The sequence below is a fragment of the Danio aesculapii genome, chromosome 15, assembly GCF_903798145.1.
Source record: "Danio aesculapii chromosome 15, fDanAes4.1, whole genome shotgun sequence".
NCBI classification, from domain to species: domain Eukaryota; kingdom Metazoa; phylum Chordata; class Actinopteri; order Cypriniformes; family Danionidae; genus Danio; species Danio aesculapii.
The window spans coordinates 16,153,502-16,180,795 of NC_079449.1; the positions used below are offsets into that span (position 1 = coordinate 16,153,502).

Here is a 27,294-nt window from a genome sequence, read left to right on the forward strand (position 1 = left end):
GAGAAGTAGGGGTGGAAGGGGGGAATCTTCAAAACAAAGATGGCTGTGAGTACTGAGGGTATTTATAGTGGCTTAGGAATCATCTGATTGGTGAATCATAAATTGGATAATGCGGGACCAGCTGCAAGCAATCATAAGCACGTGATCCTCTCAAAATAGTTTAGAAATAAACTTCACAAAAAGCATAAGAAAATATCACGAACAACAGCAACTGATATTATGAGTGCCGATACAATTGGTGCTTGGTCCCTAAAATAAAAATAATCATTGTCATCATTTTTATCATCAGTTTCTCTGGGCATTGATTAAAAAAAACATTGTTTTCCAAATAGTCATGAAAGTAAGAAAACGTAAGGATAAATAAGAAAAAAATTTTGTTAATTATTTTCTTATATGTGCTTGCTTCAATAACAATTCCCAAAAGCCACGAATCAATTTCCCCTCCCCCCATATTCTGACCACTCATTATATGCATTATAGAGACAGCGAGCTGGGTTCTGTTTTAATGCACTCATGTGTACGTTACATATAATAGAGTGTAATATCCAATTCTGTGACCTGATGCTCACTTTTTATTTTTAGAATATAATTATATCTGTATTCATTCAATCAAATTTAGAATCGAGAGTGAACTAAAATGGAATCAAATTGAAATGAGAGCTTGTGAATCTGAATCAAATTCGAGAATTTAGAGATTTGAATCAATACCCAGCCCTACAAATAAAACATTTAACAGGTAAGTTGAAGATCCTGTAGTGTGTTTTTCTGAGTTCCCCAATTCCTCTTTCTCCTGATTTATGGACGCTCTTGGGATCTGTAGTGCTGGGAAGTTTCTTGAATCCAAAAACAACCTAGCAAATATCTTTTCCTGAGACAAATTCTTCTCACAAAACCTCACCTATGTGCATTAGAGAGGATAATGTTCCATCTCTGACAAAGTATACAGTCAGCAAAACTTGAGATTCATATAACCCTTGGTTACAAAAGGAAGCCAGTTTGTTTGTCTAATGTTCATGCGAAGATGCAATATGCTCAATCTCTTGCTCTTCCAACACTCTCTCGTCTTCCTCCATCAGGCACTTTGATTCATTTATGTCCTGTTCCACTTTTCCTGCCAGAGGTTTGTCCTCTTTCCCCCAGTCTAATATGTCAGGATCTGATTCCTTTGCCTCTTCAGCAAGCGAGTAGATCTTATTTGGGGTTTGTTTCTTTGGGAATAACGCAAAGTCTGTGAAATCTTTAGGGAAATCACTCCTGGCTTTGTCTTTGAGTATGGGTTCAGTAACAACCACTGCTGATCCATTGGCCAGACAGCCGAGAGACGCCTTTGCCTCCTCCGAGTTTTGTTGCTGCAGTGCTGTAGTGACATCATATAAATGTAGTTTGCTGTTCTGTTTAAGTGCTGAGGAATATTGAAGCGAACTCTCGGGATGAGAAACATCGGAGGCTGATGTGTCAGACTTATTGCCACGAGTACTTTTCCGGTTGCCTTTCATCATTCCAATAACTTCATAGCGGAAGCTTGAGATGTCCTGCTTCAGCTCCTGTTGAAATAACGAGAGTCCACAATTATTTATGTATTATAAGCGCTTACGTAAGTTCAAAGAGGCAGTGTGCTGGGTGTGAGGGGTCCAGAGTGATTTTGGCAGCCCTCCTGCTCGCTCTGGATAAGTACAGTTCTTGGGGAGTAGGATGGGTTGTACCAGTGATTTGCTCAGCAAAGAATTTGTAATTTGTAAAGAAACCTTTAAGGTGTCAGAATCAATGGTGATAATTATTTTATTACAAGTCTGTAAGACTTATTTGAGTTAATATTTAGGTTGTTCACTAAAATAAACCTATGCAAGCAATCTAGCCATTTTAAACAAATTATTTAACAAAATTATTCTTTTGATAAGCATGATATATACAAGAAATGGGGGTATGAAAAGTTAAACCTGAAACACACGTGGTTATTGTCATGTGGTGAACTCGGCCAATCATGTAATATTGGTGTCGTCATCGCAGCTCCTGCAGTCGCTCTTCAGACACTGCACTGACTGAGTCTGTTGTCTGATCTTGGAGCGAAGTCGCAGTACTTTGATGCCACATGTGACAGTCACATGGCGTCTGCACAGCGTCAAGCCGGACAAAGTTTCTAACCGGCATGCACCACTTTAAGACAAATTTCCATCGGTCTGTGCAGCGCTGCATCAAGTTGAACACACCTTTTGGCTTTCTGACTGGCCAAATTTTCTGCAAAATCTGGCTATTTAATTAATTTTGTTTTAAATAATTAGAAGTTATGTGGGTTCAACTAAAGCAAATACAACCGATTAACAACCCCTGAGCTCACATCAGGCCCCTTTTTAAAGATGCTTATAAGTTATTGTTAAACACAAATTTTTCTATGGTGAAATTGAATTTTTTTTTTCTTCCAGAACCAGACCTCCATTAATAAAGGTGCTACTGTTGAACACTATTAAGAGACAAATAGACACAGGAATTTCCATGAGCTGCACTTGCTGTTTTTGGAGTGGTAATAATATAGGAATATATATATATATATATATATATATATATATATATATATATATATATATATATATATATATATATATATATATATATATATATAGCAAAGGCCATATACAGTAGGTTATTTCTACAACAGATTTAATAACATAAAAAGTTATGATGTAGTGCTTCATCCAAACCAATAAGTGTCAGTATGAAATGTAAGACTGCTGCTGTATGCATTGAAAAATAGCAGCCAGCCAAACATAAGCAAAGCCTAATCCCAGGTGGCACTGTCACGGATTGGTCAGGCTCTCACGATCCCCACTCACGAAGATCACCATCACCTGACTTCTAATGAGCACACAGCTGCATCACATTCACGAGCACCAGATAAAAGCACAGCACTCCAGTCGCTCATTGTCCGGGCTCGTCTCGACGAAAGCGGACAACTGAGCGACCACTCAGCGTAGTCATCCTCAGCTAAACAAACGATTTACTTACCTGTTCTCTTTGTATTCCTCCCTAGTCTTCCTGGTCCTCCCGTATCGTCCTGTCTTCCAGTCCTTCCAAGTCTGTGTCATCCTCTGTCAGCTGTATCTGGTGTGTGCTGTCCATCCTCGTGTATTCCTGTTACCCAGCCACGGAGGAGAAGACCCCAACATCATTCCTGATCCTCCTGGCTATCCTTCATGTGCTCCTTGTTGTCATTCAATAAACACCCTAACGTTTCCTTACCTCTGTCTCCTGTCCGCTTCATAACAGAAGCCCGGACCAATAACGACGACAACATGAGCACCCCCGATCACTTTCAAGAGCTGGTGGACCAGTTGAAGCGGATTCTACAGCCACCAGCTCCACTTTCCAACGCACCACCAGCACCGAGCACTTCCGCCTCCACAGTTTCTTCTTCGGCCCTTCCTTCCAGTCCCATGGCCCGACCAGCGCCCTACTCAGGCGGAGCGGGGGAGTGCAATGGTTTTCTGTTACAATGTTCCCTCATATTCGAAATGCAACCTTCTCTATATCCCACAGATAAGTCAAAGATCGCCTACATCGTATCTCTACTCTCTGGACCTGCACTTAAATGGGCTGAGACGATCTGGAACCAAGCCGGGCCGGTCATGAATTCCATCACTACCTTCACGGAGTATTTCAAAGAGGTGTTTGGACGTTCTGATGGGGAAGTAGCCGCTGGAGAGCAGCTGTATCATCTAAAGCAAGGTACTCTATCTACACAGGAATATGCTCTCCGGTTTCGCACTCTAGCAGCTGCAAGTGGATGGAATGAGAGATCGTTGTTGACCACGTACCGGCTCGGCTTGGAACCCACTCTCCGAATCCAACTGGCCACATTAGATGATACAATGGGTCTGGAGAGATTCATCCAACATTCTCTCCGATGTTCCGATCGTCTTCGTTCCTATCAACAGGACACCATCACCCCCTCGTCTGCACTCCTCCAATCGCCTGAGTCAACAGCCTCTCCAGAACCAGAACCCATGATAATAGAGTCTGGAAGACTGACATCAGCGGAACGACAGAGGAGGCTGACCCGGGGTCTGTGTCTATACTGCGGTGTCAGTGGACACACCCGTATGGAGTGTCCCCTTCGTCCCATTCGGACTTCAGTGAGTGTATTCAGTACGAATATTGAACAATGTAAACCACTTACTACCACCGTACAAATAACTACTGCCTCTATTTCTCTCCTTGTCACAGCCCTCATCGACTCCGGGTCAGCAGGGAACTTCATCTCCCAATCCCTCTGTCGTCAACTCCACCTCCGTACTGAGGCGTCCTCGCATATATACCAGATACAACCGATAACCCAGTGCACTCGATCTTCGACCCGTATCCATCGACAATGCGAAGACATCCTTCTTCAAGTGGGGGTGTTACATCAAGAGAGGATTCAATTTCTGGTTCTGGAGGGTGCAAATATGGACATCATTCTAGGGCGCCCGTGGCTGGTGAAGCACGATCCCATCATCTCTTGGGGCACAGGAGAGATAAAGAAATGGGGATCTGGATGTACACCTGCCTGTTTTCCAAATCTCCCTCTTCAAGGTCGGAACCCCATTTCTTTGTTTGCAACATCGGTCGAGAGCCCTCCTGAGAAGCAGTCTATCCACATTCCTAAGGAGTACAGCTCCTTTCATGATGTCTTCTGCCCCAAGAGAGCTTCCCAGCTACCGCCGCATCGGCCATGGGACTGCGCGATCGACCTAGTTCCAGATGCCCAGTTGCCAAGAGGTAGGATCTACCCGCTCTCGCTTCCAGAGAATCAGGCAATGGAAGATTACATAAGGGAGGCTCTGAGTCAGGGGTACATACGTCACTCAAAATCACCAGCCGCCTCAAGCTTCTTCTTTGTGGCCAAGAAGGACGGAGGGCTGCGTCCATGCATCGACTACAGGGTCCTAAATAACGGTACAGTAAAATACCGATATCCCCTTCCTCTGGTACCAGCCGCTTTGGAACAGCTCCGAGAAGCTAAAGTCTTCACTAAATTGGACCTCCGCAGCGCGTATAATCTGATAAGAATACGTGAGGGGGACCAATGGAAGACAGCATTCGTGACCCCTACTGGCCACTATGAATATGAGGTCATGCCTTACGGTCTGGTCAACGCCCCCTCCGTATTCCAAAACTTCATTCATGAAGTCCTCCGGGAGTTTCTTCACCACTGTGTAATAGTGTACATAGATGACATCCTCATTTACTCCCGGAGTGAGGCCGAACATCGCCAACACGTTGCGGAGGTCCTACACACATTGAGAGAACATCACCTCTACCTCAAAGCGGAGAAATGCTCATTCCACCAGAAGTCGATTCATTTCCTGGGATACATCATTGACCAAACCGGTATACGTATGGATGGGAAGAAAATTGAGGCTGTTCTATCCTGGTCAGAACCCACTTCCATTAAGGAGCTCCAGAGGTTTCTTGGGTTTGCTAACTTTTATAGACGATTTATCAAGGACTACAGCAGGATTACATCACCTCTCACTAATCTCCTCAAGGGTAAACCCAAAGGACTGGAGTGGACCAAAGAAGCAGCCGCAGCCTTCCGCCTTCTTAAGAAGGAGTTCACAAGGGCCCCACTCCTGACTCATCCTGACCCAAATCTTCCTTTCGTGGTGGAAGTGGACGCATCCACCACCGGCGTCGGGGCAGTATTATCTCAACATCATGATACACCGCCCCGACTGCATCCCTGTGCCTATTTCTCTCGGAAGTTGAGCCCGGCGGAGCAGAATTACAGCATAGGAGACAGGGAGCTTCTAGCAATCAAGCTAGCCTTGGAGGAGTGGCGTCACTGGTTGGAGGGAGCCAAACATCCGTTCCAGGTGATCACAGATCACAAAAACCTCCAGTACATCAAAGAGGCCAAGAGACTATGTCCACGTCAAGCCAGATGGTCACTTTTCTTCTCACGTTTTGATTTCTCCATTTCCTATCGTCCAGGACCCAAGAATCTAAGAGCAGACGCTCTCTCTCGTTTACACGAGCATCACGATCATGAAGAACTCCCAACGAAGATTCTTCCCGAACACATCTCCATTTGTCCGATCACCTGGAACGCTCCTCCAGTCGTTGCCACTCCGGAAGCTCCTGCTCCGTCGGGATGCCCTCCTCATCGGCAGTTCATACCACCTGAACACCGGGTAGATCTGATCCACTCCTTACATACCTCGCTAGGCACTGGACATCCAGGGATCAACAATACTCTCTCGCTAGTATCCCAACGATTCTGGTGGCCAAACATGGCAAGGGATGTGAGGCAATATGTTCAGGGCTGTAAGGACTGTGCCCAATCCAAGAGCCCACGTCATCTACCCGCTGGAAAGCTCCATCCCTTGCCGATTCCGAACCGTCCCTGGTCACACCTAGGAGTGGACTTTATCACTGACCTCCCTTCGTCAGAAGGTAATACCTGTATTCTAGTCATAGTAGATAGATTCTCAAAGTTTGTCAAACTAATCCCTCTGAAAGGTCTTCCCACAGCCTTTGAAACTGCCGACAATATCTTTAATCAAGTCTTCAGGTCATTTGGTATTCCAGAAGATATTGTGTCGGACAGAGGTCCACAGTTCGTCTCACGTCTATGGAAAGCCTTCTTCAAGCTCCTAGGTGTGGCCGTCAGCCTCTCTTCTGGATATCATCCCCAAACCAACGGGCAGACAGAGAGGAAGATTCAGGAGGTGGGACGGTTCCTGAGGACCTTCTGCAGTGGTCACCAGAACTCCTGGAGCCAGTATTTGGGCTGGGCAGAATATGCCCAAAATTCACTGCGGCAACCCTCCACCGGACTCACGCCATTCCAGTGCGTCCTGGGCTTCCAACCACCGCTCTTTCCCTGGGATGGCGAACCATCTGATGTCCCCGCAGTGGATCACTGGTTCCGGGAGAGCGAGAGAGTCTGGGACGAGGCTCATCAACATCTGCAGAGGGCAGTCCGTCGAAGCAAGGTAACCGCCGATAGGAGAAGGTCTGAAGAACCCAGATACACACCCGGACAAAAGGTGTGGCTATCCACCCGGGACATACGCATGCGACTGCCCTCTCGCAAGTTAAGTCCCCGATTTGTTGGTCCCTTCACCATCGTGGAACAGGTTAACCCCGTCACCTACAAACTACAATTACCCTCTCACTACCGTATTCACCCTACATTCCACGTATCACTCCTGAAACCCTATCACGATCCTGTTCTTCCCTCCACAGAGCCTGACCACGAAGAGGAACCCCCTCCTCCACTGCTCCTAGAAGAAGGAGCCGTCTACGCAGTGAAGGAGATCTTGCGTTCCCGACGTCGTGGTGGCCAGTTGGAGTACCTGGTGGACTGGGAAGGGTACGGCCCCGAAGAAAGGACATGGGTTCCCAGAGCTGATATTCTCGATCCTAGTCTCATGGTGGAGTTTCATGAGAGCCACCCTGAGTTCCCAGCGCCTAGAGGCAGAGGGAGACCACCACGGCGTCGGAGGTGTCGGCCCTCAGGAGCGGGCCCTGGGGAGGGGGGTACTGTCACGGATTGGTCAGGCTCTCACGATCCCCACTCACGAAGATCACCATCACCTGACTTCTAATGAGCACACAGCTGCATCACATTCACGAGCACCAGATAAAAGCACAGCACTCCAGTCGCTCATTGTCCGGGCTCGTCTCGACGAAAGCGGACAACTGAGCGACCACTCAGCGTAGTCATCCTCAGCTAAACAAACGATTTACTTACCTGTTCTCTTTGTATTCCTCCCTAGTCTTCCTGGTCCTCCCGTATCGTCCTGTCTTCCAGTCCTTCCAAGTCTGTGTCATCCTCTGTCAGCTGTATCTGGTGTGTGCTGTCCATCCTCGTGTATTCCTGTTACCCAGCCACGGAGGAGAAGACCCCAACATCATTCCTGATCCTCCTGGCTATCCTTCATGTGCTCCTTGTTGTCATTCAATAAACACCCTAACGTTTCCTTACCTCTGTCTCCTGTCCGCTTCATAACAGGCACCTTAAAAAGTTGTGGGTCCACACTTTTTTGATGTAATGCTGCTTTAGAAGTCTGCTCAGAGCTTGTGTAAATGCAGGCTCAGCAAAAATGTGGTTTCAAGTGGCCGAAAAGGATTCTTTTGAGAGAACATTTCTGAAAGCTAAAATGATGCATGGGACATTCTATGGTTTCGTGGAGTGCCATTCAAGATTGGGCCCATGATTACTGCACCTTTCCTTACAAACCTCATTATTATATGAAAATAAATTAAATCCTGTGACCCCTGCAGGTAAAATGAGTTGTAATCCTATTTACGAGCTACCTGCATAACAAGTTAAATTTAAACATTTTCGGTTTGAGATTTTTCCAATAATAGTTGATTATTCTAGTGATCCCAATGCATTGAAAAGCAATTACAAATCTAAAATTATCTTTATTTATAAAACTACAGCTTCCCTTCTGGATAATTTGAGAGTTATTTTAAAGTTTTGATTAAAATGAAGATTCTCAAATGATGTACATTAGACAGCTTTCTCACATTATCTGCATTTTTGTGTTACAGGCATTTAGGAGGAAAAAAAGTCAGAATAAAACACTTATGTCTATGTTAGTGATAAACATAAAATATCTTGGCACATGTAAGCATTGAAACATGAATCCTCCTATGCCAAGAACTGATCTGACTGGTTACAAAAAGTGTTTGTGAATAAATTGATCATTCAAGAGATTCAATCATAAATGCTGATTAATTTATAGCAAAATAAGATTTTATGAATGAGGCTGTTCTGATCACCGGCAGTGTTGCTCTTGCAGGCTGCTGGAGAACACTCACATTCAACTAAACTACAAATCCCATCATTCCCTGCAATCACACACCAGTTTCACATCACCCTTGATTGCACAAACAGTAGCTCTGTAGCTCATGAAGACTGATATTTGGACATTAAATATAACTCACACACACACACACACACACACACACACACACGCACACGCACGCACGCACGCACGCACGCACGCACGCACACACGCACACACACACGCACACACACACACACACACACACACCAGTAGCAATGTTTCCATCCACCTACTTTTATGCACATTTTGGATTTGCACATAAAAAAACGATGATGGAAACCAAGATGCGCATAAATTTAGAAAATGTGCATAAAAAACATATGCACATAACTAAGTAGGATAAATGTTTTAATCAATAAGAAAATATGTGCTTAAACTATGATGGAAACTCTTTTACCGAGCAAATTCCAGTATGCGCATTAAAAAAAGTCATGTCATTTTGTTATAGGAGATCATATGATGATGAAAATGTGTGCGAATGGACAAACCAGCAGGTTGAGCACATTGTAAAATATCTGAAATTTTGCTTTGGTCATTCTAAAATACCACAACCATTTCAGTAATAGTATTATTATATTATTAATGACCTCCAGAATCAAGAGAGTCTTGAGAGCCTCTCACGCCTTCAAACGCCACCACATGTTCACTACGTACCAGGATTGCCTTCTGCTGCGCAAGTCATTTATAAAATAAAGAAAAGATTGATGCAGCTTCTTCTACAGCAGCAAATTCCATTTTTACTGTTGATATTTGGCGGCAGATAATCAGGGAGTGACCATTTTGTTCGCGTTGACTCGTTGGATGGAAACGCTGCTTTATTCGCACGTCTTTTATGTGACAATCCATACATTTAATTAGAATTTTTGGATGGAAAATAGCTATTTCTTCTTGTTTTACTGTGAGCATTATGAAGCGTGTCCTTGTCCTGCATTACCGTGCTTTGACCCTTATTTGTTTTATTGTTTATGTTCTTTTGTCACCTGTCCTGACCATTCGCCTGTTCGCTCCTGGATTACCAGCATGCTCCTGTCTGTCCCTGTTTTGACCTTTGCCTGCCTGATGAATTTCTTAATAAACTCACCTCCATTGCCGACTCTACTCATTACAGAGGCACTGACACCATCATTTATTTATATATATATATTTATACAACAGTTCTGTCTGGTTCTTGAATCTGATTGGCTGATAGCTGTGCGATATTCTGCCAGTAACAGCACTCGACCAGCCTCTTAACCCTTCACCCTTGTGTATTACTCTGCCCACATACAGAAACAAGCAGAGGACACTCTACAGTTTGACAAATATTACTGCTGTTGGACAACATAATGTACTATTGAGGCTTTTTAGTGGAGAATGTAGTTGTTTAGATTGCAACTATGAAGTTTATGTATAAGGATAGTGCCTATTTTTAAATATTTACAATTTCCAAGAGACACCGCGTCGGCGGCCATTAGCCTGTCATTGAGAAGACCAAAGACGTTGTCCATCCTCAAGATGGCGACAGAGATCGCATAATAATATATAGTTAAATAAATAGACCGCATATATATATATGTATAGTTAAATAAATGTGCAATGAAAAATGATGTTATTTTGGTGTACCTTCATACATTTTCACTATACAGTAGGTCATTTTGAACATTTAGGAACCTTCAGTAAAGACACCAGATTTTTCTAACAAATACATCATTTGGATTTTTTTCTAATGGAGTATATAAAATTTTGGATATATCATTTATGATATATATTATTTTATCATCACCGCACATATTTCCTGTTTATTTGTAGACAACAAAATACAAATAAGATCAATGCTTACTTTGAAGTTCTCTTCAGTGAGTCCCTCCTCAGTCTTCGCATCTCGAATCATAGCAGCCACATATCTTTTTACTAGGTTTCTCAAGACCTCCTACATTTAGGGAAATAGCAATCCAATACATAGGTGGAAAAATTATACTTAATATATTTATATATATATATATATATATATATATATATATATATATATATATATATATATATATATATATATATATATATATATATATTTTTTTTTTTTTTTTTTTTTTTTTTTTTTTTTTTTTAAATGAACAAAGAAATGTAGAAAAAGTGTGTTTTAAGCTACCTGGTATTGGTGGTTTAGTCTGACATTTTCAGCAGCTCTTCTCTAAAAGGAAAAACAATTGAATTCAATAAGTACAATAAAAAAGCATCTGCTGACTCAAGCATGCAGATCATCTTACAACAGATATTTAGTTCTAATAAATTTACCTTTGCTTAAATAGATAACATTAACCTTGTTTTGTGATGTCTTATGATGATTCACTTAAACCTAATTTAATATTAAGACAAAAATGGAAGAAACACAAAATAAAAGAGTTTTTCCGGAGTCGCTCACCCCTAATGTCCCAAATGTCTCTGTCCTCTTTGACCTCCTCTTGAACACATGCACCTTAATCCATGTAATCAGGTAACATATGGATTTGGGACTAGGGATAATGTTGAATGGAGGTGGCAAGGTGCCTCCTTCTTCAAAATAACTCATCCATAATTTAGTTCTGGCAAATTTCCACTCAATATCAGCATGGTCCTTCAGAAAAAAAAACAGAACACACACTATATGTGAGAAGCAGATCATTACTGAGAAATTTACACTCGCCTATGATCTTTACAGATGTTTCCACACAAAAGTGACTTACAAGCAGTATTTAAAAGTAATATATTACAATCTTTCTATTTTAATCTTTTTAAAAAAGCAAAAATAGCTTAACACATGCATTACTTCACATTATTTTCCATTAAAAGTGACTAAAAATTGTAATGTATGAACTCTATCCAACACTGCTTACAAAATAATGCATATTACACCATATTTTCCAGAATTCATATCAAAAACAGTTACTTGTTATATCATGCAAAGCTCCAACATTTGGATTTATGCTTAATGACAGATATGCTGAATGTTCTGCAAATGTCAGTTACATTTTTCTTTTTTTTTATTGTGACTGCCATGAAAAGATTGCTAATGGACTCTATGGTTCACCAAATTGTTATTATCACATGATCTTCCAGTGCCAATTGTGTCCCACTTCCATTTATAAATCCATCTGTTTCCAAATGGACCTGTGCTTGTTTGTTATTTGTTAAAATTTGGTTTGATTCTAATTCACAAGCTGTAATATAGATTTAGTTCATTTCTTGATCCAATTCTTGATGTCATTCTAGTTTTAATATTAATTTTAAGTAGCCATTATATAGAAAACAGCAAAGATTTTCATTCATTTTCTTTTCAGCGTACTCCCTTTATTATTCAGGGGTCGCCACAGCGGAATGAACCACCAACTTATCCAGCATATGTTACCCCATTTGCTGTTATTCAATATATGTTATTCAAAAAGGCAGTGGACATTGAAACTGTGCCCCTAAAAGATTTACACTCGGTTTATTGTTTTGTTTATTGTTTTAAAACATCTTAAAGATTTAGATATGTATTAACAGGTAACCAGTATATGAGGCTCTTAAGAATGCAATATACATTCAGTGTGACTTAAACAGCCCCTATTATGGGTTTGTGAAAATGAGCTTTTATTCAGTGAGTAACAAAACAGTAAGTGAATGAAAACATCCAGCTGAGGTTTAAATCTGAAAGTGCACTGTGTTTAAAACTTTTGATTCTTTAATGAAATAGCCAACTCAGAGTCGAATAAATGAATCAAGTTAGGTTCGGATCTTCAGCTTGAATGCGTCAACGTTGATACGGTACATCACTGAATATGTAGTGCCGGATTCGGTAAAACATGAACGCGCCTTTTCATTCAGACACTAGCGGAGCATGGGAGATAACTGGACTGATCATGACGATCACTGACAGATGGAGATTCAGGAATAAAGAGTTAAAGTTTATTTTCACAACAATACCACAGTATAGCCAACCTACTGTAGTGCGGTGTAACCTACGCTGCAACGTGAGATTCGCCGGTTGTTTGCTATTAAAGCAAGGAGCAGCAGAGACTATTATGTATGAAACTTTGTCAGATTTTGACACGGACTTTGTCAGTAACTGTTGCATTTTACATGGACCAGTTTCTTCTTCCTTCAGATCATAACATGTAAGTGTAACTAAAATTGTTGCCTTGTTTTCTGTAGTTTGCAAAATATGTGTTTAATTGGCGATTTAAGATGGCGGCGCGTTCAGTTCGCGAAGCCCAGCGTCTCTCCAGTTTCTGCAATTTTGCGGTATTATTCCTGCTCATTTCGGGTCTGTTCGTGCAGAACAGCAGTGCCTTTACATCGTACACCCGACAGGAAATCTTGGATATTGGATTGTGCATTCCGGACAGTTTTATTAACAATCTTCGACTCATCCCTGAGATCGCCAGAACACCCGGGCCGAACAGCCCTACACGGCCGGGCAGAAGTGCTCGGAGGCGGCGCAGAGAACGTAAACAAAGACGGGGGAAGCGCGGCGGGCTAAGAGCTAAGCTAAAGCTAACACCACACCGGCTCTCTTTACCCAGCATCTTTCTCGCCAATGTACGGTCACTGGTGAACAAAATGGATGAGATTCGACTGCGCATCAACCACAGCAAAAGATTATGGAACTGTAATGTCATGATTTTCACAGAAACATGGCTAAACAGCGGGATACCAGACAACGCTATATCGCTAACGGAGCATCAAACATTCCGAGCAGACAGAACGGCGGATGACTCCGGTAAGACCAGAGGCGGAGGATTATGCATTTATATTAACAAAGCTTGGTGCACAAACTCTGTCATCGTTGGGAGACATTGCTCTGTTAACCTGGAATTTCTAATGGTTAAATGTAGACCGTTTTATCTGCCACGGGAGTTCACCTCCACCATAATAACTGCTGCTTATATACCTCCCGACGCTGATGCCAAGCTCGCTATGAATGAACTTCATGCAGCCATCAGCAAACAACAGACTGCTCACCCGGAGGCTGCTTTTATTGTTGCGGGGGATTTTAATCACTCAAACTTAAAGACAGTGCTCCCCAAATTCCATCAAAACATTTTCTGCCACACAAGGGGAAACAAAACTTTAGACCAAGTTTACACAAACATGGCTGAAGCATATGCTGTGACCCCCCTCCCCCACTTGGGTCAATCAGACCACCTTTGTCTGTTTCTCACCCCCAAGTACTCACCCATCGTCAACCGTGTGAAGCCATCAGTAAGGACCATCAAAGTGTGGCCAGCGGGGGTGGACTCCACACTCCAGGACAGGTTTGAACACACAGACTGGAGTATGTTTGCTTCCCAGGCCACATGTGGCTCTCACACAGACATTGACAGTTACACTTCCTCTGTTCTGGAATATATCAACACCACCATAGACAGTGTTACAACCCAGAAACAGATCACCACATACCCAAATCAAAAGCCATGGATGAACAAGGAGGTGCGCCTCCTGCTGAAGGCACGCAACACTGCATTCAGATCAGGGGATGCACAGGCCTACAGCACTTCCAGGGCTAATCTGAAGAGGGGCATCAAAAAGGCCAAGCACTGCTACAAGCTAAAGCTAGAGGAGCACTTTTCCAACTCTGATCCTCGGCGCATGTGGCAGGGCATCCAGGCCATCAGCAACTACAAACCCAGCCAGTCCACCCCCACAGCTACAAATGTCTCCTTTCTGAACGAGCTAAATGACTTTTATGCCCGCTTTGAAAGAGACAATACAGAACCCTACACCAGGAACACTACCTCAGCCGACCACTCAACTATCACACTCACCTCCTCAGAAGTCTACACCGCACTGAGTCGGATCAATGTGCGTAAGGCTGCTGGGCCAGATGGTATTCCTGGGCGCGTCCTCAAAGCATGTGCAGAACAGCTCACTGGGGTATTCACAGACATTTTCAACCTGTCGCTTAACCTAGCAACTGTGCCAACATGCTTTAAAACCACCTCTATTGTGCCGCTGCCCAAACACTCCAGCCCAACATGCCTGAATGACTACCGCCCTGTAGCACTCACACCCATCATCATGAAGTGCTTCGAGCGGTTGGTCCTGGCACATCTGAAAGACTCTCTGCCATCCACACTAGACCCACATCAGTTTGCCTACCGTGGCAACAGGAGCACAGAAGATGCCGTCTCCATAGCACTGCACTCTGTCCTCACTCACCTGGACAATAAAAACACTTATGCACGAATGCTGTTTGTTGACTTCAGCTCAGCATTCAACACTGTCATACCCTCTAAGTTACTGATCAAACTCAGAGACCTGGATATCGACACGTCTCTCTGCAACTGGGTTATGGACTTTCTGACTAACAGACCTCAGAATGTTAGATCAGGCCACATCTGCTCCACCACCGTCACACTCAACACTGGTGTACCCCAGGGCTGCGTGCTGAGCCCCTTCCTCTACTCTCTCTTTACCATCGACTGTAGGCCTGTGAACAGATCCAACACCATCATCAAATATGCAGATGACACCACAGTGATTGGTCTAATCAGCAATAATGATGAGACTGCCTACAGGGAGGAGATACAGCATCTGGCCACCTGGTGCACCGACAATAATCTGCTCCTTAACACCAGCAAGACCAAGGAGCTCATTGTGGACTTCAGGAAGGGACGAACAGGCTCGCATGATCCCATCCACATTAATGGGATGGCCGTTGAGCCTGTCTCATCCTTCAAGTTCCTGGGGACCCACATCTCAAAGGACCTTTCCTGGACCACCAACACCTCCAGCCTGGTCAAGAAGGCTCACCAGCGCCTATTCTTCTTGAGGCAACTTAAGAAGAACCAGCTTTCATCAGCCGTCCTGGTGAACTTCTACCGCTGCACAATAGAAAGCATCCTGACCAACTGCGTCACAGTCTGGTATGGAAGCTGCTCTGTTGCTGAGCGTAAGGCACTGCAGCGGGTGGTGAAAACTGCCCAACGCATCACAGGGACTACACTGCCAGCCATTGAGGACATCCAGAAGAAACACTGTCTGCGCCGAGCACGCAGTATTCTTAAGGACACCTCTCACCCTGCTCACAGACTGTTTTCTCTCCTGCCTTCCGGCAGGCGCTTCAGGCTCCCCCGGACAAAAACCAGCAGACTGAGGAACAGCTTTTTCCCCAGAGCTGTCTCCCTTTTGAACTCTGCCCCTCACTGACTCTTTTGCCTCCCCAATGCACCCCCCACATTCCTCTAACTTATACTCCTCACAATCACTGCACTATTTAACATTTGCACATTTAAAGTTTGCACATATTCATTGCACTGATTCATTTATTGAACTGTACATACCCACTGCACATGGACATTTGTAATTATGTTTATCTGCACACTCCTGATTATTAATAGCATCCTGTACATATATTCATTTATTGTAAATCTGTTCATAGCTAATACAACCTGTATATAATGTTGATAGTACATCCATCTGTAAATATCACCATAGTTTTTCTATAACTGCACTTTATAACTTATACCTGTATCCTGCACTTGCTGCTATTGCACTGCTGGTTAGACCTAAACTGCATTTCGTTGCCTTGTACTTGTACATGTGTAATGACAATAAAGTTGAATCTAATCTAATCTAATCTAATCTTAATTTTGTGTTATAAGTTGTAAATCGCCCCGCGAGGCTTGTAATTACTTATATTACATAGCTGTATCTCTCAGGTTAAATCTTTACGGGGCTGTTCAAATGTGTGTTTTTGTTTTTACTTGGGGTTAGGTTTAAGAGTAGAGTAGTATATTGGTGTTTAACTGCATTGCTTTATTGCATTCCTGCATTGGGCTCTCACATACTCTGTGCTAATTCATAGCCGGGGTGAGCATTGCTCTTTGTCTCGCGTTGAACGCAGTTGACCTATTACAACAGACTAGGTGATCAGTCCAATCAGTGCAGATTAACTTTGTGCTAAATAGGGGTTTGGGATCAAATGAATCGCTGAACGAATCATATGGGAGTCATTTTGATAAGCAGGCAAAAATAAATGCTTATTATAAGACAATGAATTTTTTTTTGATCTTGCATGCATATCAGCCTGTTGTTGGAGACCCCCAAAACCAAAATATGACCTTTTATAATGCAAAACAGGGGCTCTTTAAAGCTTCTGTATATCACTTGTTTTCTGAAAAATATGATATATGCAACATTCAGCAGTTACAAGAAAAGTTCTTTAAAAAAGTCTACAAGTGCTTAAGTTTGACTGCAACAAGAACTTACAGCAATATGCTGATATGAATTGTTCATCATGGCAATGAGCATGTTGAGAAGAACCACCAAGGAGATGACGTTATAGGTACCGAACATGGTGGCGCCTACAAATTCAGTGAACTTGTGGTCAGCTTTGACATTTGTCACGTACAGACTAATCAAGCCAAAAATGGACCAAAACAAAGACTGCAAGGTCTCAAATAACCTGCAAAAAGAAGACAATCAAAATTAGGGTGCATAGTTACAACTTTTGTTTAGCTTTCATTAAGTCAAAGAGGTATTGTAGATCAAAGATGAGATACTGTGACATATTGCATTTTAGTTAAAGGCATATTTCCTCTAAAACTGAAAAGTTACATAATTTACTCACATTTGTTGAACACAAAATATAATACTTTGTAACCAATAGCCATTGAGTAATATTCTTCCTAATATGGAAGTCTACTATTCATTCATTCGTCTTCTTTTTTGGCTTAGTCCCTTTATTAATCTGGGGTCTTTATTAATGAACTGCCAAATTATCAAGCATATGTTTTACGCAGTGGATGCCCTTCCAGCGGCAACCTATCACTGGGAAACATCCATACACACACATTCACACATATACACTACTGACAATTTAGCCTTCCCAATTCACCTATACCACATGTCTTTGGACTTGTGGGGGAAACCAGAGCACCCGAAGGAACCCAGGGAGAACATGCAAACTCCACACAGAAAGGCCAACTGGCCCAGCTGAGGCTCGAACCAGCGACCTCCTTGCTGTGAGGTGAACATGCTACCCACTGCGCCACCGTGCAGCCCTCAATGGCTATCAGTTTCTTTAAAATATCTTGTGTAAACAGTAGTTTTTTTTTGGAACTAATTGAGGAACTAATTTCATTTTGGGGCAAACTATCCCTTTAGGACCTACGTTGAAAAAGCATTGTTTTGACGTTCACAGCGAATGCCTTTGCAGGTCATGCCCTCACTGTTCTCATAGTAGAAGTAAAGCTGATTGAGTCCATTTGCAAAGGCAAGCAGCACCAGACAGTAGATGAATAGGAACTTTAGGATGTCCAACAGCATTCGTCCTAACGAAATCTGCAAAGGACCCAGATGAGAGTTGGCTGTGAAGAGCGAGATGAGGCGCAGAGAGCTGAAAATGTTGGCGATGGCGAACACCGCCTCAGCCACCAGTGTGGGATGCCACATTTCCCAGGTGTCCCTGGGTTTGCAACCACTGTACTGTTAGAAAAGAAGAAGTGAGAAGTTAATCAGTTTTACTCAAATTATCCCCAGTGATTGTTGTGATGCAACTTACCTTTACATATGCCACAATCTTCAGTGAAATGGTTGCAAGATACAAGGAATTCATCACAAAGTCCATAAGATTCCACCAGTCGTGGATGTAATCCTGAAATCCACCATCCCACATCTGCTTTATCTCCGTCCATATGAATCCTGCAACAGCAGCCAAAGGATTTTGTTGGTTCATGTTCAAAGGCTTTCATGGTTCTCTGGTCCAAGATGAACCATGGAAATTATGCTCAGAGAATTTAGTATGTAATTACAACCCAAAGACTTTAAAAAAATAAATTAGATCTGTTTTTTTGGAAGAACAAACTAAATGGACCAAAAATGTCTTTTTGTGTGTGTTTGTGTGTGTATGTGCACACACATACACACACAAATAAATAAATAAATAAATAAATAAATAAATAAATAAATAAATAAATAAATATATTTTATAAAATCAAGTTGAGGAGTAAAAATCAAGTAAAATCAAGAATTCCTCCAGGTGCTCCGGTTTCTCCCCACAGTCCAAAGACATGCGGTACAGGTGAATTAGGTAGGCTAAATTGTCCATAGTGTATGTATGTGTGCGAATGAGTGTGTATGGGTTTCCCAGTGATGGGTTGCAGCTGGAAGGGCATCCGCTACGTAAAACATATGCTGGAAAAGTTGGCGGTTCATTCTGCTGTGGCAACCCCGGATTAATAAAGGGACTATAATATAATATAATATAATATAATATAATATAATATAATATAATATAATATAATATAATATAATATAATATAATATAATATAATACAACACAACACAACACAACATAATATAATATAATATAATATAATATAATATAATATAATATAATATAATATAGGGGCAGCACAGTGGCTCAGTGGTTAGCACTGTCGCCTCACAGCATACTCTCCCCGTGTTCATGTGGGTTTTCTCCGGGTGCTCCAGTTTCCCCCACAGTCCAAAGAAATTAAATAAACTAAATTGGCCTTAGTGTATGTGTGCAAATAAGTGGGTATGGATGTTTTTCCAAAGCTGGAAGGGCATTATAGTAGCATTATAGGGCACTATAATAATTGGTAGCAAGTTCCTGTCTTAACAAGTTGCAGAATCATACATTAAATTGATTCATTCAAAATGGCTGATTCCTTTAGAAAACAAGCTAGTCACTATCTTTACAAATGAATCATTGAATCAAATACAGGCACAGAAATGTTCCAGCTTTAATTGAAAAGGTTTTTGTTAGCCAAAAAGAAGATTTTTCAATATTGTGTTTAAAATGTAACTCAATATTAACCATTGTTTGTAGAATTTTATAAAATCATCATTATATTTGTTACTTGCTCATGTGCAGATAATATATTCTAATGGCTTTCTAATTCTGTTCACACGTGCATCACATCACTAGCTCTAGATTACTCACGGGATGTTTTTCACCTCTTTTACATGTCTTCTACAGTTTATTTTGTGAACTTGCACGAAATATATAATTCAAGAGTTCCAACCTAGCTGATGATTTATAATAAGATTCATTGGCATGCTGTCACAGGAGAGAGCCCTGAGCTCCGGGGATCCTCAATCTCAGGGCTTCCTCCCATTCGCAAGGAGAGAGGGGAGATTGAGCTCAGGTAGATCTCAAAAACTCCCCCGCTGATGTGGATAAAGATGAACTGCTTTAAGAAGGAAAAATACTGATGCCGGGAGCTTGACTATGGTGCCCAAATGGCCTAATCAGTTTAGGTATGACGCATGTCTATGGACGGTGGGAGGAAACCAGGGAACTCGGGGGAAACCCATGCGGACACGAAAAGAACATGCAAATTCAGCACAGAAACATCAACCAGCACAGCGAGGACAACAATTTTAACCACTGGGCCGCCGTGCTGCCCAATCTAGGTAAAGAGGGAAATTAGAAGGAGAGGAAGGGAGTGTCTTCCAGACGAAGATAGTTGTAGAATGCAGACTGTGGTTATTTATAGTGACATAGGAATCATCATGGCGGAGGATTGTGTAATAGCTAATGCTAATGCTGGACCGGCTGTGGTCAATCATAAGCATGTGATCCTCTCAAAATGAACGTGAATATTATGCTTTCGTGGCAAACATGCAACGTTTTTCGCATCATTTATGCCTGCTGTTGGAAATTTGCATCAATTCGTTCATTTGCATTAATTTAGTATGTAATCTACTTTAAAAATTATTATTTATTTGGTGCGGACCAATAATTGTCATCATTCGATACTTTTGGACTCATTCAAGACACATTTTGTTTGTTTTATGCAAACTGCCTGAAATTCTCATTAATGTTAGCTCATATCCTTAGCTCATATCCTTATTATCATACACAATAAATGCCACAATCCCTTACCCAGAACCCAGGGTAAGATCATCCACTCCACTGTGGTAGGCTTTGGACCTTGGCGATCAGGATTATTGGAGACTATATGCTGAGAAGCCAGAAGCAGGAGGAAGAGGAAGGTCAGATAGGAAGCAGTGTGGCAAATGAACTTGATAAAGGGCTTGCGGATGAACAGGCCATAGCGGCTCTTGGGGGCCACCAGGTAACAGAGGGAGAGCAGAGGGAACATGAGGCCGATGAAGACGCAGGTGATCAGCTTGCCAGCCCAGTGACGTCTTCTCCAGCCTGGAAATTCATCATACCAGCGAGACGCCAACAGCTGCTGGCAGTTTGGCTGAGCTACAAACTGAGAGAGCGCAGAATAGAAGAAATCATGCATTAATGTCAAAGCATGAACAGGTGCTGTAGGAAACTGGAAAATCGGCCAATTTGTCTTTTTCTGTAGGTTTATATTTGTAAGACAAACTAGAGTCTTATGGAAAAAAAATAGGAGACTACTTAAATTTTTAATTTCTCTGGATTCATGTTTTATTTTAGTAGAACATCATTTTTTATATATTATGTAAACTACTGGGGACATTTCTTTCACATTTAAAACAAAAATGTTGTCATTTAGAGCATTTTTTTCAATATGTAGAAAACATTTCTTATTCTGACCAAATCATTTTCTAAAAAGAGAGAGAGAGAGAGCAGAATAAAAGAAATTATGTGCTAATGTCTAAGCATGAATGTGTTTTGGGAAACTGGAAAAGGGGCCAATATGGCTTTATATATATATGGATATATATATATATACACACACACACACACGCACACACACACACACACACACACACACACACACACACACACACACACACACACACACACACACACACACACACACAATTGAAGTCAGAATTTGAATTTCCTTTTCTTTTTTTAAATATTTACCAAATTATGTTTAACAGATTCAGGAAATTTTCACAGTATGTCTGATAATATTTTTTCTTCTGGTCTTATTTGTTTTATTTCGGCTTGAATAAAAGCAGTTTTTAATAAAAAAAAAAAAACATTTTAAGGTCGATATTATTAGCCCCTTTAAGCTATTAATTTTTTTTCGATTCGAGTCTACAGAACAAACCATCATAATACAATAACTTGCCTAATTACCCTAACCTGCCTAGTTAACCTAATCAACCTAGTTAAGCCTTTTAAATGGCACTTTAAGCTGTATAGAAGCTGCCTTGAAAACTATCTAGTCAAATATTATTTACTGTCATCATGGCAAAGATCAGAAAATCAGTTATTAGAAATGAGTTATTTAAACTATTATGATTAGAAATGTGTTTTAAAAAATGTATCCCCTCAAACAGAAATTGGGGAAAAAAATAAACAGGGGGGCTAATAATTCAGGGGGGCTAATAATTCAGACTTCAACTGTATATATTACTCAAAAACCTAAAAGACCACTGGAAAATTCTTGAAAATATAGAATACATTTATTCTACACTGAAACTACAGGTGAAATATCTTAAAAATTTGATATGAATATCTTGTCATTATTTGCATAAAAGAACAAAAATAGTACTGTAATATAAAATACATTTTTATTTATTTATAGACAACACAATAAAACTAAATATTAAAATTTTTAATAATCCAAATGTTCTAGTAAATGTAAACTGTGACAGTCAGTGTTCAGAGTTGAAGTTCAGTTAGTTCAGCTCAGCATGGTTTAATTTTCACTGCTGAGAGTCCAAACACTGAAGAGCAAATCCATCGATGCGCAGCTCCACAAGATCCAAACCAAGCAAGCCAGTGATGACATCAAATCACAACAAATGAAAACATTTGTTATTCAGACCAAATCATTTTTTAAAAAAAAATCCTAATCAAAATATTTTCATTGTAAAATTTAAAGAAATGCTATTATACATTTAACAAATTAAACAAAAATAACTTTTTACTCAAACCCATCCCTAATAAATCCAGAGAAACTGAGAATATTCACATGCAGGGTCTCTTCGTTTTTTCCATAGCCGTATATTATACTACCATAGTTTGTGAATGACACAGGAGCATTAAAATAAAGAAACATCATTACAGCATGAATTCCTCTCTGACTGAGCCATAAACTGCCACTAAAATTAAGTTACAGCACAAGCGAGCTGTACATCAGCGTTTTCAGCAGCTTGCCCAAAGCCAGACTCCTGGATGCCTGTGTAAAGTGAGCATTAGTGTCTTATAAAGTCAGAATGATGAAGTGAACATGAACCGGGAGGCAAGAGGTCTGGGTTTCTCTCATTTATTTCCCCTCCAACACAATGGCCAACATGTTGCTTCACACTGATTGACAGTCAAACGATTACGCAATGTTTTTCTTAATGGGATTTGATATGCTATAGCCAAAAATAAAACTGATAAGCGCCACCTATGTGTAAAGTAATTTCATTGTATACGCTCCCAATTATTTTTCTTCAACCCAAGCTATTTGTTAGATATTGTATTTTAGTACTAGTTTTTAATTACAGAATATATTGCCCTTAATTATATTGTAACAGTGAGACGCTGGACAAGGGAGTTGAGGATCAACGTGCAGTTTATTATGAGATTCGTCAGGCAGGCAATGGTAAAACACAGGAGCAAATGGGTACAGGCGGCAACATAAACAAGGGAGCAAGGCAAGGACCAAACACGGAAAGATTAGATACAGAAAACGCTTTGTTGTATTACAATAACAAGACTCAGCAAACTGTGTGGGAATGTGATCAGTGTATATAGTCTGTGAAATCCAGATTTGCCCAAAGTAGGGCCCATGGGCCAAAGTTTGCCCATTGTAACCTTTGATTTGGCCCACCATCCCATCTGAGATCAGAGTGAGTATGATGGAGAGTGTTGGGGCGAATGTCTTTAACACAGAGATCGTCATTTCTAATTTGGTGTAACCTTTTTTGTTTGTTTTATTGCTGAGCTACAAAACAGCAAACAGAAATTAAATGTTTCATTTTTTTTTTTAAATACGTGTAAGCTAACTTATACATGTAAGATAACTACAATAACTAAGCTATGTGTAACCTGTTGGACCTACTGGTAAGTTAAATCAACTCATAACCTTCACAATATTTGAGCATAAAAATCAAAAATGTATGTTCTCCTCTTGCTTCATGCAGGCATCCAATGAGTATTCGTTTATTGTTTTGAAGCCTATTTGTTCTTCTCCTCAGCCTCTTCATCTTGTCTCCTGCCCAAAGCCATTACCGAAGCAGCTGAAATGTCAAGCGGAAGTGGGAGGGAGCTTAACCAAATTACAAACAAATGCATCCTCATTACAGCCGAGCCAGGCGTTCGGGAGGCGATGAGGTCAATCTGAGAACAGTTTAAATGTTCTCCGTCAGGGATGATTAGCACAGTACAAGCTGTCTCCAACTATAGAGGAGCATGACTGTACCTCAAACTACCTCAACAGGGTGAAGAGGGTGTTAGAGGTCAATTTAATAGACTGATACTGATACTGTGAAAATTAATACTGTGCCTATTATTGCCACCTTCTATATAACATATTGTGATTATACTGTAATAACGACAAAGCATTCAACAGTTCATCCTTCATACTTAGGAATCATGGCTTTATTAAAAGCTAAACTATATTATGAATGAACAGAGTATAATTATATAAAAATTAAGTCTACTTAACAGTTCCAAGTTACTTCATGTTGTCCCCACACAAAGCAACTAATTTAACTTAATTGTTTTTAAAAATTTAAGTGGATTTAACATAAAACAATTATGAATTGTCGATTCAGCTCATTTTAAATATTTTACTTTGAACAAAGAGCAAAAACAATTGCTTGAGTGCACCTTGTTTTTAAGTAAAGAATCTAATCACTTTTTTAAGTGCAAGGAATGGATGTTATGGTAGACTTTTCATATTGATTTTCGCATATTTCTGAAGAAAATGGCTTTTCAATAGGGAACTGGTATATATATTATATTATATTATATATATATATATATATATATATATATATATATATATATATATATATATATATATATATATATATATATATATATATATATATATATATATATATATATATATATATATATATATATATATATATATATATAAAAAATAAATACTGCAATTGATCATACAATCACAAGATTATTAATTTCATCATGCATTTTTAGATTAATTATACCTATAAAGGAATGTTATTTATTGAGTGCAAGTTAAGATCAAGCTACGGAATCTTCAGTATAATTAAAAGTCATGGACATGGCTTTATTAAAAGCTAAACTATGTGATAAGTGAGCAGCAGCACCAAACAACATAAACTGAAACAAATCTGAAAAGACAAATGGATTTTAATTGCATGAACGTTCACCTTCAGATAAAAGAGACATTTCATGCTGCAAAAGTTGGTCAATATGTATACACACAATAAACATGTTTATCAACAGAATTCTGCCACAAAATTGTGTTATGGAAAAAAACTAAAATGTAATAATTTTTTACACTAATATGAAGGTAATTTTGGCACTTAAAGTTACTGCAATCGTAACTGGATGAAAAGAACCCAAACATGAAATGTGTTCTTTTTTTTAAAGGTACTCTATGTAGGATTGACCATGTGGTTGAAGTAGATACTGCAGTCCAAATTCCAAAAATTCAACAGGGTCAATAATATTTGGCTGCAGAATTGCACATGCAGTTTCAGACACATGCACCCAATAGAGATAGTGATATCACTGTGAGGGGTAAGGTTAGGGGTGAGGTTAGGTGTACACATTAAAAAGCATGCATCTATTCTCAGCTTGCATGTGCACCTGGTCTGCGGCTGACAGAGTTTTTTTTTTTACTCAGCCCCTCCTTCTCAAACTTGAGGCAAACAATGTTTTCCAGATTGACGACACCAAAAGGAACGAGTAAGCCTGAATATCCAGCCTGCTCAGCTAATGTTTACGTTAGTAATATTTTAATTGTTTACAAAGTTAAAACCCACATAATGTGTACTTTTAAAACTCTGAATCTGTGTTTTATTTCAGAGGCTGCAACTGTCCTCTGGAGGTCACATTTTCAGCAGCACCGCATATATTGTAGCAGCCTTCAGGACTGAAATGAATTATGCTGGGTGGTGTTAGAGAGACATTTTGACACAGATTTTTAAAGGTGAATAACTGATTTATTTTCTTCCTGAATGTAACTCTTTTTTCCTCTCATAGACTTACAATAAACAAGGAAAGTGCTACATTTTTCATGCATTCACACTTAGATATTGCTTGATAATTATAGCAGGTTTGACATGCTGTCTCAGGAGAAAACCCTGAGCTCGGAGGTAATTGAGCCCAGGGCATGTAAGTCATGTACGGGGGTACGAGATCAGGTAGTTCTCAAGATCTCCCCCTGGTAAAAAAGGAAGGGCAGGAGATGGGGTGAATGGGGGGGGAGGGTTTCTTCAGAAAATGAAGATAAGGGAGTAGTTTTAGACAGGCTACTTTTAGTGAGTTTGGATTAATCTGATTGGCTTACTAATGATTGCGGGTGCTCTATTGGTGATGTCATAGCGTGACTCATGCAAACCCTAAAGTATTCTCTGTGTTGTGTTATACAACACTTGCATATGCAGTCTCATCTCCCTGTTCCTGTATAAGTTTAGACAAAAAAATGTTTTCAGCATAGTTTTTCAAATAAACAAGTACTCTATGTTAACTTATCATCTCTCTTAAATATCTGCAAGTGTATTATTGCACTGGACACTGGATTATGCACTGGACACTTTACTTAAACTCCATCTTTCAAGGACTCTGTAAGCAAAACAATGTTTCTTGTACCACAAATATTTTGTAAAGCACCTCAAATCCTGTTGCACTACTTGTTTTCTTCAATCTTAAAATACATATTTTATCTTATCTTAGTCTTATATGTAAAACTGCTTGTATAGTCTGTCTTATGTTGTGTGTATAGTTAAGCCTTGATAGTATGTGCAAATTTAATAGTCAGTATAGTTAGATTACCACTCCAGGATGTTAGATATAGATTTAAATTACTGTAGCTCTTACATCCAGTGTTGTGTTCATATTTATGATTATGTTTATTTATGCAGCACTGTGTTCCTGTGAGACACGACATTTCATTCCACTGAATGTCCACACGTGGCAGAATGACAATAAGGCTCAACTTGAATTAAATACAATAATAAATCAAGTCAATATTCATTTCTCACACTCGGCTATTACAAAATTAAGCTCACTTGACTTATAGTAAAGTTAAAAAAATGTAGTGCCAGAGTTTTAAACCATTTAAACACAAAATTGTAAATGCTTTACCTTCACAAAACACAGACTACTATGCCCATATCTTCCTCTGATTATTTGCGAATGTTATACAGACCCTTATCAGACTTTCTGCAGATGCAAGACCACCATGTCAATATATGTTAACGTTATACAAACTTTAAACAGCCGGTGCATCAAAGCACATGTTCTGTTCAAAGAACGAAAACTGCACTTGTCAGTCAATTCACATCAGATTGTTTAAAAAGAAAATGTGGTGATAGAAAGCATACTGCATCTGATCTGATGTCTGACCTTACAGTGGATATCCACATGCACACTTTAATTGGAGAC

At 40.3% G+C, this 27,294-nt stretch overlaps 1 protein-coding gene across 1 annotated transcript in view; it reads right to left on the minus strand.

Moving 5' to 3' along the window:
* Positions 1 to 217: 217 nt before the first annotated feature.
* The window catches only part of trpc4b (transient receptor potential cation channel, subfamily C, member 4b), a 53,360-nt gene continuing 26,283 nt past the window's right edge, over positions 218 to 27,294 (minus strand). The window contains exons 4-11 of the mRNA XM_056473621.1: positions 20,689 to 21,025; positions 18,337 to 18,476; positions 17,947 to 18,260; positions 17,043 to 17,238; positions 11,236 to 11,427; positions 10,963 to 11,004; positions 10,657 to 10,746; positions 218 to 1,544 (exon numbers count right to left, since the gene is read on the minus strand). Coding sequence (XP_056329596.1) covers positions 1,005 to 1,544; positions 10,657 to 10,746; positions 10,963 to 11,004; positions 11,236 to 11,427; positions 17,043 to 17,238; positions 17,947 to 18,260; positions 18,337 to 18,476; positions 20,689 to 21,025 — 1,851 coding nt within the window. The 3' untranslated portion in view covers positions 218 to 1,004. The remainder of the gene's footprint in view (positions 1,545 to 10,656; positions 10,747 to 10,962; positions 11,005 to 11,235; positions 11,428 to 17,042; positions 17,239 to 17,946; positions 18,261 to 18,336; positions 18,477 to 20,688; positions 21,026 to 27,294) is intronic.